This window comes from Helianthus annuus, chromosome 15 (assembly GCF_002127325.2).
Source record: "Helianthus annuus cultivar XRQ/B chromosome 15, HanXRQr2.0-SUNRISE, whole genome shotgun sequence".
In the NCBI taxonomy this organism is placed as follows: Eukaryota; Viridiplantae; Streptophyta; class Magnoliopsida; order Asterales; family Asteraceae; genus Helianthus; species Helianthus annuus.
Window position 1 is genome coordinate 2220072 of NC_035447.2, and position 12893 is coordinate 2232964.

Genomic DNA, 12893 nt, shown 5'->3' on the forward strand with positions numbered 1-12893 from the left:
ATCACGCGTATCCAAATCAGAGCTACCCATGACCACTCTAGCCACTCCACATAGCAAGTTCTCAATCCAAGACATCTAACGACCTGCGAGCATGCAACAAGTGTATCAGACAAAGCTGGCGAGTTCATAGTTTGTGAAAACGTTAGTTACCAAGTGTTTAGTTCAGTCCATTGTATGTAATGTAGATAATAACCCAAGTACCGTACAAGATGGCTACCAGATTGTTTTGCCCGTCGCCAATGCCCCTATCCAAAGATTGGTCATGATTTAAGGTCATTAGTTCACGCCAGTCCTCTCAGGTATGGTGTGAGGTTGCCAAGCCTAATAGCACTATCAACTAATACCCCATTACCTCTCAGGTAACTATTCGGTATAAGATGGGACATAAAAAGGAAGAGTGTATTATCTAACATTCACGTTTTAACCAAGAGATGTATTTCTCTCAGGAATACCCAATGATTTACCCAAGACCCATTCCTCCCAGGAATACCGAATTGACTGTCACAACCACCGAGACGCATGCTCAAGAGATGAACTCACCTTTGTTTTGCTCGGTAAGGGTGAACGGGGCGTTCTCAGGGAGTGCCATCGGTGAGGCCTTTCCCCGATCGGGAACACCGCCGCCATCACCGCGGGGTCCCGAATCGGGGTGGGTTTTGATTGTGGGTTCACCGATTGATTTTGCGCGTGGATCGAGATATGACCGTTGATAAACGGTCGAATTTATTAAAAAAAATTCAATTTTTTTTAAACAATATATATAACCAACCTAATTAATATTTTTTACCACATTCACAACTCTCAAACCCACACCAAAACTCTCAAACTCAAATCTTTCAAACACAAAATGGATTCCAAGTTTCCGTTTCTTTCTACCATACCCGACTTTCCCGACGATGGAGATTCATCGTCAAGCGATAGTAGCTTAAAGTCGAAGTGGGGAATACTAAATCGTCCAATGCGTTCGAAAACGGTGAGAAAGATAAGGTCCATCGTGTATACGTGCCTTATTTTACACAACATGATTATAAAAGACGACGGAAGGGCGATAGCACCGGTTCATATTCAAGATCCTCCAGTCGAACCCGTCTTCGATGATACAGCCTATACGGAGCTCATTGACGAAGACACGCATTGGAGGCTAAAACACGATCTCGTTGAGCATCTCGGAAGTTTAGATTTGCCTCACCTTGAAGTTGATTCGGACGAGGAGTAGTTTGTTTTTATATTTTTCTAGGTTGAATGTATTTTTTTTTCTAGTTTGAATGTTTTTTTTTTTAATTTAATGAAATGTCTTTTATTTAATTTTTAATTTTATTAATCTTTTTTTAATTTATAAACATGCATTATTTTAGAAAAAAAAAAAACCAACTCCCCTAATAGGGGAGTGCCGCCATCAAAAAGGGGTATTAGGGGAGTGTATTAGGGGAGTTGACGTGGCTTACTCTGGTTGGTTACGTGTAAGATGGAGGACTCACCTATTAGGTGAGCACCCCTTACACCCTAAGTTTAAGGCACGTATTCCAAATTGGTCAATTAGTCCCTATTGTAATTACCATGGCATCCACCACATCAGATGACACATATTGAATAAATGCTTATTGGAAAATTAGATGATAAATTTATTTACAAGTTTCACAAAATTGCATTAAAAATAATTTTTATGTCAAATCAGATGTTGCATGATACATACATATAAACTAAATGAGAAAAGTCATTCGGTGCTAAGATGGGTAATAAAATGTAGCATGGTTGCTAAAATAAAAAAAGGCATAAAGTTCTGTTTCGTGTGGTTTGCTCTAAAATAGACAGATATTTGAAAAAATTATTAAATAAAACAGATAATAGATTAATAGCTATCTTATTCCTTGACAACATCATAACAAAGGTGTTTGATTTGAATATTTAATTCGTACTAAGCCATTCCATGTGATTTTTAGGTACGTGTGAACATACCAAATGGTGATATGGTTGGGCATACAGGTGACTTTGAGGCTACTGTTGTGGCCTGCAAAGCAGCTGATGAAGCTGTTAAGGTAAAATTATACAATTCTTGAAATTTGTTAGCCATCGTATCATGCTACTACAAGAGAACGCAATTTCGGCATGTTAAATGGGTGAAGCCAAACAGTTTAGCTAAAAAGGGTCAAATTGGTCGCGAATGTCACCCCAATTGTATTTTATGTATACGAGTTTTACTAAAATTCATGCATACCTTGGAGCAAATATAAAAAGAACCATTTTTTTTTTGCTAAATTCACCCATAAGTTCCCTTACTTTGAAGGCATGTTGTTGGGAATCTGTGATTCTTGCAAGATTTGAGAACAAGTTGTGGTTCAAGATTTGAGATTTTGGTAAAGAGATTATTGAAGACATTGTGTTGGTGATTTGGGGAGAAAGAACGGAGGTGTGAAGGCGATGAGTGTTTGAAGAACGATTACTGAGTCGACTCGGTGGCAACTCGAGTTGTCAAGTGCTCAAAAGAGTGTGTTTGTTTCAAAGGTTTTTTTTTTTAAAGAAAAATCTTCATGACATATAATCGGGATTTTTACATATTTCCCCCTCCTAAACCTTCTTATTACGTATTTTCTCAAACCATAAAATCAATTACATATTTCCCCTTCCTAACTTATATATATTACATATTTTCTCTTTTCATTTAAATGACTCTTATTTATGATTATTTTACCTTTATTGAACTATTTAATGAATATTTACATATTTCCTTATTCTAATATGTAAAATCAGTTACATATTTACCCGGATTATGTAGTATCACTCCAATTCTTCTACTTGTTACTCTTATAAAAAATTACACAGAAAACCATAATACTCATAATAAAAGCATAAATTCCGTTCATAATAAATACATAAATTCCGTTCAAACTCCAGTTCTTCTACTTTCAAGAAGACTTAAATCGAAGCATTACGAAGACTTTAAATCGAAGCATTATGAAGATGATTGAACGAAATTGAAGCCATTAACAGTCCAGTATGCAACTAACACAGTCCGGTATCACATTGAGCCTAGTTAAACACCACCAATTGATTTATCGATATTAAAATTTAAATAATCTTTCTATGAAAACACACGATTCTAACAGAAACATCATAAAAAATCTGATAAGTAGCTAGCAAAAAAACAGAAGCATTATGAACCATGAAGACGATTGAACGAAAAAAGTTGAAACCGAACCAAAACGAAACCGAAACCGACCAAACGAAACAAGAAAAAGTGAAAAAGTCGAAACCGAACCGAAATGAAATAAAAAAACTGAAAAGGTCGAAAACAAAAAAACCGATCAAAACAAAACAAAAAATCGAAACTGAACCCAAAACCAAAGAAAACCGTACTTATATCCGTTAACTATGTATAAGTTTCAGGAAAAGAAGCATCCAGAAACAAATTGTGAAGTTGTTTTAAAATTCTTGTAGCAAGTATGGGTTAGTTTTAATGTTCTTTGTTATGGGTTTATCTTTCTAATCAAGTATCAATAAATCAAAATATCCAACTGTAACACAAATTAAACTAATATCATATATCCAACTATCCAATACTGTAACACAAATTAAACCATTACATCGCCAATCATAATCAAATTAATAGTTATACTGTCAATGCAGTAGACATACACATGGGGCAAACATTCTTAGACAACAACCAACGCTTGATGCATTCCGCATGAAACCGATGCCCACATTCGAGTCTCCCCATCTTCTCCTTCTTTTCATATTCACCCAAACAAATACAACAAGTATCCACTTCACTCATCTTTCCTTGTGCAGTGTACACTTGCAGATGCTCAGAAATCTCTTCATCTGATAAACCCGAACCACTTATACCAGCGTTTACTTGTTGTAGCGCATGACCCGCTTCTTGTTCTATCCTCATCAACCTTTCTTCTAGAAAAGCTTTGAACTCATGAATCAAACGGTCATATAGTACATACTGATTCTGTGCGTATGAATGCATAGGATGTTGTTCTTGATTGACCCACATGGGATTAGGGGTGTTGATAAAGATTTGCCATCATTTAATACACTAATCTTATTTAAGGAAATAATATCTAATAACTAATAAACTTGCAGAAAAAGGAAAACACACAACCAAACGTACAACCACCAATGCACACAGTACAACACATCCTTATCCCCCTTTATATTTATATACACCACCAAGAACCCAATTCCCAAAATCCCCAAATCACAAAATCACCATTACAATCGTTCAATTCCCCCAACAATTGCTCACCAAACACAAATTCACTTCAAAATCAAACAGATCTGGACTCCAATTTCACTTTCCAATGCCGATCAACTGCAATTCATTACAAAAACCCCGAATTGTGATGAGATATGTGTGGAATCACAACCTAAAGTTAGAATTTGACCTAATCAACTCACTTATCAACGATTATCCATACGTTTCAATGGATACGGAGTATCCAGGAGTCGTTTCCGCTCTCATTGTAACGAATAGGGCTGGCAATAGATATCTGTATAAGACACGATTAGACCTGTTTATTGAAAAAGTACACAATGTGATTTTTACTTTTTTTAAAAATAAATAAAATTATGATGTTAGGATCCATCATTTCTTTTTCTTAGTACATGAAACATAAAACTGTGTTATAGACATGAGATATCAAGTAGTTAAACGAGTTGTATTCATATTTAATACTTATGTTATACGCGTTGTCAGATACCTGTTAAACCCGATACGACACGATTTGCCAGCCCTAGTAACGAACTTGTCAAACCAGGAAAAGATAGACGACGTAAAAACGTTGAACCACACATGCACATTGAGTTGTGTTAACTCGCAAAATCTAGTACAAAGCGTAAAACGACGTGTTAAAACGTTGAACCACACACACGTTATGCCGTGTTAACTCGCAAAATTTCAAACGAAAAATTTGCAAAATAGGAAAAGTGTGGGGACCAAAGTTGAAAGTACAAAAGTTGTGAGTTTAAATTGCAAGAGATGAAAATTTTTAGTGTTATAAGTAGAAAAACAAATAGTTTTGGGTTTAAAAGTGAAATATCAATTATTTTTTTTTGAAAACCTCCCAAAACATAAGGTACATACCTCTATGCAAACAAATGTTGCTAATTTATACTTTGTTAATATTATTCTTTATGTTTTTATTTATTTGCGTTTTTTTCCAGGCATACACTTTTTTTGCACTTCTCGCCTAGGCCTTTGGCGGAGCCTATGCGCCTCACGCCTTTGATAACTATGCTTGTAATACTTAAATGCTTAAACATAAATATAAAGTGAAAGACTAAAGAACGTTTAGAAGAGAGTTTAGGAGAGAGTTGTTTGTTTACAAGTGATATGAATATCTCAAAAGTCATATATATATATATACTTGTTGGTTGCCTATCTAGAATGTTCTAAACCTAAAACACTCCATAAAAAATCTTCCAGTGCATTCTAAAATTTTCCATCTAAACATCTAGATATTTATGCCTAAGTTTGTTGACTTTTAGAGAATTCTAGGGCTGGTCTTTAAGAGTTGTTCCGTAGTCTTTCGAACAGCTCTTGATGGCCCTGAAAAGTCCATAAATCTAATAATTTTGAGTTGTATTTATTACACCAACACAATAAACTAATTCTACCATAGCAATATAATAATAAATAACAACAAAATAAAAAACTCTACTAGTACTTCCTTTCATTCTAAATGCATAACAATGGATCCCTAAACCTACACCAGTACCGTATCTCAACTTCAACCATTTCAACAAATTTATTAAAAAAGCGAGAGATTACCGTCAACTGGAGCAGGGCCAGTCAACGCTTTTGAAGGCCCTAAGCGAACTACAAAAGTCGGGGCCCTTTTTAAAAACTTTTCAATATAAACCATTCTCTTTTACTCAAGTTTGGGACCGACAATTATAAATTTAAAAACTTATAGTTGGCTGACTTAATCTTTTTTGAGCTATATGTTGTGTGTACAAATAAAATATACGTTTAGATTAAATTTATTGCTGCAAATTGTTTAATGAAGTTGTGAGGAATGCGGATAGGAGCGGAGGATGCGTTGAAGGTAGATGACAACGTTCAAGAAGAAAGGGATCCAGACCATTAGTTCTTCAACTTTTGGGCCTAAATGTTTTACATGTTTGGGTCATTAGGTCTTTACTTATTTGTTAGTTCATTTGAGCCAAATATGCGACGCATGTAATATATAGTTATATACAAAAGTGGAGGCCCTTATCTTTTGGTGGCCTTAGGCCTTTGCCTAACATGCTAAGCCTATAGTACCGGCCCTGAACTGGATGTTCCTAAATATTGTTGCTAAATTTCCAACAAAAAATGAGTTAATTTACATCGAGATGGTTGGTAAACGGGCAACAAGCTGTGCCGCTATCGGAAACAGAACAATGTCATTTGGACGAAATCTCACATCTATGAATCCTTTTCACACTGTTGTTAACCGACAACCAGTTGCGGCAGTCACGCTACTTCGTCGCAACCACTCTCCTCCGGCCGCCGCAGTGTGGCGACGTTCTGCTACTGCCGCTAACGCTGCTACTCGCCATCGCAACTCTGCCTCTATCGAAACCTTCCATTGTCGTACATTAACTTTCGAATTGAAATTTCATGAACTAGAAACCGTTACAACTGACTACTAGCAACTAGATGATGATGGATTACAATTGTGATGGCTTCTTATAAGCAACTAGTGAAAAGAAGATTTCTGAGCCTTATTAATAGTTTAATACACGTTAAAGTTAGTATTTAAATATTTTTTCTGGTGGTTTTTTATCCTTTTTTTTGCGGGGGGGGGGGGGGGGGGGGGGGGGGGGGGTTTAAGCGTATATTATTTTTTCTTTTTACTGTTCGTGGTGATGACAATTTCGATCACATCAAAGGGGCGTAACGTTCTAGACGTTCTAGAATGATGTGAACTCTTCGTAACAAAAAAAATATTTACTTTTAGTCGTTTTTCTTTTTTTAAAAGAAAAAGGTTAAATGACGCCTAAGTTATACATTAATTTTTAGGTAAATAATGACGTCTAAGTTATACATTAATTCGTTTGTTTAAATCTTAATTTGTAAGCCTCCCGTCATATCTCGTCAGGGCTTCCATCTAGTTTGTGTAAATGAGTAGATGGCAGATTTGATTATTGACATCTCCCAAGATAATGTTAAGTTTATCTCTACAAATGACCTCACCAAATCACTATTTTCTCAAAGATTTATTTTTCTACGGTTTAAGTTGCAGTTCGTTCCCTGCCCTCAACTTGCGAGAGAATGTTAGACATGTTAGATTGTATTTTATATTTACAATTATAGAGGGTAGTCCATTGTAATATTTAGCTCTACATATAGAGTTATAATTGTACGCTATATTCAATCAATAACAATACAATCACTACCAATTCCAATTACATGGTTTTCACTTATTTCTATAAAAAAAATTGATAAGGATTGTTCATTTAATATATATACACACACAATTTTTATATTCCTAAAATAAGAAAAAGTGAAATAAAATATTCTAACAGCGGATTCGATTTACACGACCCGTTTTAAGTTCCAAACCGTCAATTTTATTAAATCCAGACAGTGAACGAGGCCATACAAATTTCAAACCGACCGACTTTCTTCAGTTTTGAAAGTTCGGTTGGTTTTGACGCACGAGTAGTGAGTTTACCTTAGTTCGAGGTAACCTATTGGCTCAGTCTTATTTACATACAAAGCGATTGAACTAAAAAAGTAATCTTGCTAGAAGATCGATAAATAAAAGTCAACATTCTTCAAAACAACAAGTCAACAATCTAATGCTTGAAAAAATTTAAAAAAAATGTTGTTACACCACATCACCATAAATTTCTTTCATTGTATCTTAAACATAAAGTGCCACACAAGTTACTATAAATAATGCATACTTATTGGATTCATTCTGCCAACAATCTCGCTAAATCAATTATTGATTAATTTCTATGATCTGGATCTTGATCTCTGACCACCATTGGTTCACATGTGAAAATAAAACCACATAAATTCATCTTCAACATATTTTCTCTAATAATATGTTCCTCATTTGAAACCCTAACAAAATTTAATAGAATTCTGGTGACGGAGCATCAATGGAAACCAAGGGGAATGACAATCTCAAATCCTCATCCTTCCGCCTCCGATCGCCCTCGCTGAATTCTGTACGCCTACGACGGATTTTTGACCTATTTGATACGAATCATGACGAGCTCATAACGGTCGATGAACTTAGCCGCGCGTTGATTCTTCTCGGTCTGGATACGAACATGAATGAATTGGATTCGGTTATTAAAACGTTTATTCAACCTGGAAACACCGGTCTCACGTTTGATGATTTTCAGGTATAGATCATATAAAATGTTACTGTGCATGCATACATAATATTTGTATTAGATTTTTTAATCTTATTCCAAAATGTTGTCTCCTCTTGTGATCGTAATGGGGGTATGCATGGAACTAAAAAAATCGATCCGAAACCATAAAAACCAAAACTGAACTAGAACAAAAACACCGATGGTTTGCTTTTATGTTTACATAAAAACCGAACCTTTAGTTTGGTATTGGTTTTGCATGTAATAAAAACTGAAAAGTTGAACCTAACCGGAGTTATGGATTTCAATTTTTTATTTTTAGTTTTAAGTCATTTTAAAGAATTTATGAATCAGTTATTAATTAACAAAAAGACTAGTATTGGGACCCGCATGTTGAAGCGGGCCGTAATTGACCACCACCTACACCCTTCCCATCGTTGTCTTTGCAGTCACCCACCCTGACCTACGCTGCTACCTCGTCCACTTCGCCCCACCACTGCCCCACTGTCTCCCAGACCATCCTTGCCCACCACCTCACCATCAATCACCTGTGCCATGCCTGTTGGCTCTGCGACCGTTGCCGCCATAGTCAATTCCTACATCGTCACCCTGTCCCCACTGTCACCAACTTCTTCTCATTCTCCCCTCGAAACCCACTTTACCCACCACCATTCCCCTTCAATCTTCAGCTTAATTCTTTTGTTGTTTTACTTGATTTCTTTTCTGTATCTAGAGTTCTTTAATATACAAATTCAAAGTTGTGTTTATATTAATTCGGTTTCCATAAAACCTCAATATGGGGTTTCTAAAAAAAATTAAAGCCAAGAATAGAGTCTCTTAAAGCTTGGATTTAGGTCATATACCCAACAATAAAAACTTTTGTAATCAAGAGATTTGTGGGTTTGATTCATACAAAGGGAGATAGAAGATTAAAGAAGAAGATGGTTAAGGAGAGAGAAGACTGGAATGTTAGATGGTGAATATATAATACGTTTGATGCAATAAGTACTTGTACACCAAGCTTAAAGGTTTGCAAAAAGTTAAATAGTAATTTTACCTCACATGGAATTTTTGATGAATAATATATATGAAATTTAGGTCCAAATATATTATTGTGGGACAACTATTTTCAGCCCAAAAATTTCATGATCAAATGGCAAAACAGAAAAACCGAAACTCAAGCAAACCCAAACGATAACGGAAAAAACCGAACTGTTTTCGAAAACTCAAATATTAAAATTTTGGGTTTTGGTTTTGGTTTGGATTTAGTGCAAAACCAACCCATGCATACCCCTACTTCCATTCCAATTGTCCGGTCTCACCTCAGCATCCGTTTTTTCTCTCACTTGGACTGCAAGAGTATATTAGTTCATATCAAATATTATTGTGCATATCTTTATAATATTTGTATATTATATTCCGCTCCAGTCTAAGCATTTGTTCTTCTCCCGCTTTGACTGCAGGGTATATTAAACCATATCAAATATTATTCCACATGCAGTTATAATATTTGCATTACATTTTATAATCTTATCCCAAAATATGAGGCTCGTCTTGTAATTATATATAGTTGATTAATAATACAAAACAATCAACTTTGGGCCAATTCTATTATCAGGCTTTGCATAAGGAAATCGACGACTTATTCTTCCGACTGGATGATAACGACGATTTGAGTAAACCCGATGAAGATGAACAAGACGGTGATGGCGATAAGCACGAGGAGGCGGATATGACGGAGGCGTTCAAAGTATTTGATGAAGACGGAGATGGATACATATCGGCGAAAGAGTTACAAACCGTGTTGGTGAAGTTAGGGTTTGCGGAAGGTAATGAGATTGGAAGAGTGGAGATGATGATCTCATCCGTTGATCGGAATCATGACGGACTTGTTGATTTTACCGAGTTTAAGGATATGATGCGTAATGTGATTGTTCTCAGGTGAATTGCGGTTAACGCCGTCGTCAACGTGGCCGTATTCCATTAGTTTTTTGTGTGATAACGGTTTTTTTTTCTGGCGACTGTAACAGATTCCGACAACCGGGACATTGTATTTGGAGGTGATTTTCTGTATTTTGTTTAATCTCCGATATTGTATACTTATGTAATATTCTTACAATTAGGTGATTGGAATTTAAGAAATTTAAATTAAATTATATAACTTTTAATAAATTATTCCAATTAATTTCACATAGTATTCTCTCATCCAGTCTCACAATTTTCACTTATACTTAAAAAAACATTCTTTATTTTTTTATTATAATAAACGATTCTAAAAAATGCCACATATCAACACCAAACCAATTCGAATATTATATATATCCGTTTCCCAATTTAATTTATATATATATATATATATATATACACATATATCATTTTATTTTTACCCTAAAAGATTGATCAAACTTTTTAGTATTATAAAATAAATATTATCTCAAAGGCGTTTTTACAATCGTACAAATAATATTAAAATTTGATATGTAATGTTATAAACTACCTCATCCGCACAAATCGTACAAACAAAAAACAATTGAATTTATCACACGAAAAACTTAAATCGTATTATAATTTATGGAACAATTGATATACTTATCAACAATACACGATATTCAACAGTATGACAAGATTATAATATTATTACATTTATTAACCACGTTACACATTTTATAAGATTATAGTTTGCATTTACTCAAGTGATCATGATTATAATATAAATGTATTAGATTATAAGATTATCACTTTTTTTTTAATTTTGTGATAAGGTTATATACAAGTTTTTAACTTACATTTGTTTCAATATTTAACTCGTATAATACACGAATTTGTAACACATATACATTAAAATAATACTTGATTAATTTTTTTATATTTAATATATTATAGTACAGTGTAGATACGAGTAAAGGTATCGGTACCGATTCGATACAGTGCCCGATTTAGTACCATTTTGTTTTTTTTTTCTATCTTTTAAGCACTCATATAAGTACTAAATAGGTACAATCGGTACGAATACCAATAAAATGCATGTACCAATAAAGTAAAAAATTGGTATGAGTAGTAATACAATACGGGTATCAAATAGATAAAATCAATATGGATACCATAATATGAAAATAAAATATAATATCAAATTCCTTCATAATAAGGGCCCCTTTTTCTATTTCTCAAAAGAAATATAACAAACTTATAAATATCGTTTCATGTAATAAACCTATAAAATTTAATGAATGTATATATGATATTCCAACTATATATGAAATTTTTGGAAAATTGTGAAAATAACATTTTTCACAAATATAGGAAAACGATTTTTTCCTATTTTGGAGTAGAAATAAATATAAGAAAATGAGTGGCTTTTATATATTTATTTGTGGGTTTGTGTTCTATGTTGGAAGAGCTTCTCAACGAACTAAACCACGTCCAAAACGAAGCTAAGATGAATGAGATATCGATGCTCAAATTTTGGTGTTTGAAACTTGAATGCTGAAAAAGTGGGAAAGTGGCACCTTATCCCACATAGAAAGAAAGTTGAAGCTTAAAGTGGTATTTTAGTGGCAACTCTCCATCCTTATTGTTTCATGGAAACACACACTAAGTGTACACGCGAAGGGTGCGGACCCTAACTCGCACTTGCACACGCGCACGACATGGGCGATGAGGCGCTTTGATGGCGCACTTTGCACGCTCGCATCGCCACGAGGCGCTTGAGAGTCGCCTTTGTATTTTTGACCACATGCGCGTGGTGGAGCACAAGAGATGCAAGGACCAGGTGGTTGGTGACATGGCATGCAGGCGCGTGGCCCTGGTGGGTCCGCCCAGTGACGCATGACGTGGCAGTCATGCGCATACGCGTGCGAGTACACGTGGCATGGTGGCACGCACTCGCGCATAGAGCATGGGCACTGAAGTGACGTGCGCGGCGCACCAAAGTGAGCTAGTGTGGGGCACGCGCGCATGAGCATGCAAACTTGCACGCGCAAGGGTGCGCGCAGAGGCTTCCTGTAGTTAATGCCAGTGCAGTTACATTTCAGCATTCGAAACTGACGAAGTCAATGGCTTTGACTGCGAATTAAATGACGAATTAAAGTGCATTGAAAACGTTTAATGCAATTTAATTCTCCCATTTAATTCGTTTTTCAGTTTCTTCAAGACATGCAGTATATATAGGAGGAACCTGCTGCAGCAACAACACACCGAAAATTCACAGCAAATACAATCTTCTTCCTCTAAATTCTTCTTCATCTTCAAGCAGCAAGGTATACCTTCGGGTTGGTGTCAAGACCGGCAGTACAACTGCTAGGGCTGTTGTATCCTAGAAACAAACGTATTCTCCTGTGAGACATGAAATTTGTTTTAAGGGACCCGTGTCTAATATGATCCTCAGCCAAGAACAGTTTTCTTGTTCATAATTATGTTCATATTTTCTGTTACGTTCAGTTGTAATTGTAATTTACTTTTCAGTATCATTTTGTTCTTGTTTTAATTCTAGTTTATAAAAGAATTTTATTTATTTTGCACGAACGGATTCCTACAATCTTAAAACAAATTTTTAAAACACTGTTCGTGTAAGA

At 35.2% G+C, this 12893-nt stretch overlaps 1 protein-coding gene and 1 long non-coding RNA gene across 2 annotated transcripts; one reads left to right on the top strand and one right to left on the bottom strand.

Annotated features, from left to right (window-relative positions):
* Nucleotides 1–3560: 3560 nt before the first annotated feature.
* LOC110913113 lies at nucleotides 3561–5319 on the bottom strand. Its single transcript, XR_002578377.2, has 2 exons — nucleotides 5090–5319; nucleotides 3561–4829 (listed from the first exon to the last, which is right to left on the bottom strand). It is a non-coding gene; the product is annotated as an uncharacterized LOC110913113 (long non-coding RNA).
* Nucleotides 5320–7884: 2565 nt separating this feature from the next.
* LOC110909985 (calcium-binding protein CAST) lies at nucleotides 7885–10423 on the top strand. Its single transcript, XM_022154707.2, has 2 exons — nucleotides 7885–8352; nucleotides 9941–10423. Exons 1-2 carry the CDS (start codon nucleotides 8104–8106, stop codon nucleotides 10265–10267), a joined length of 576 nt encoding a protein of 191 aa, XP_022010399.1. The 5' UTR covers nucleotides 7885–8103; the 3' UTR covers nucleotides 10268–10423.
* Nucleotides 10424–12893: the final 2470 nt, after the last annotated feature.

Coding starts and splice junctions, on each gene's coding strand:
- LOC110909985 (XM_022154707.2), top strand. CDS start 8,104: ATGGAAACCAAGGGGAATGACAATCTCAAATCCTCATCCTTCCGCCTC. Junction 8,353..9,940: donor TCACGTTTGATGATTTTCAG/GTATAGATCATA, acceptor TTCTATTATCAG/GCTTTGCATAAGGAAATCGA.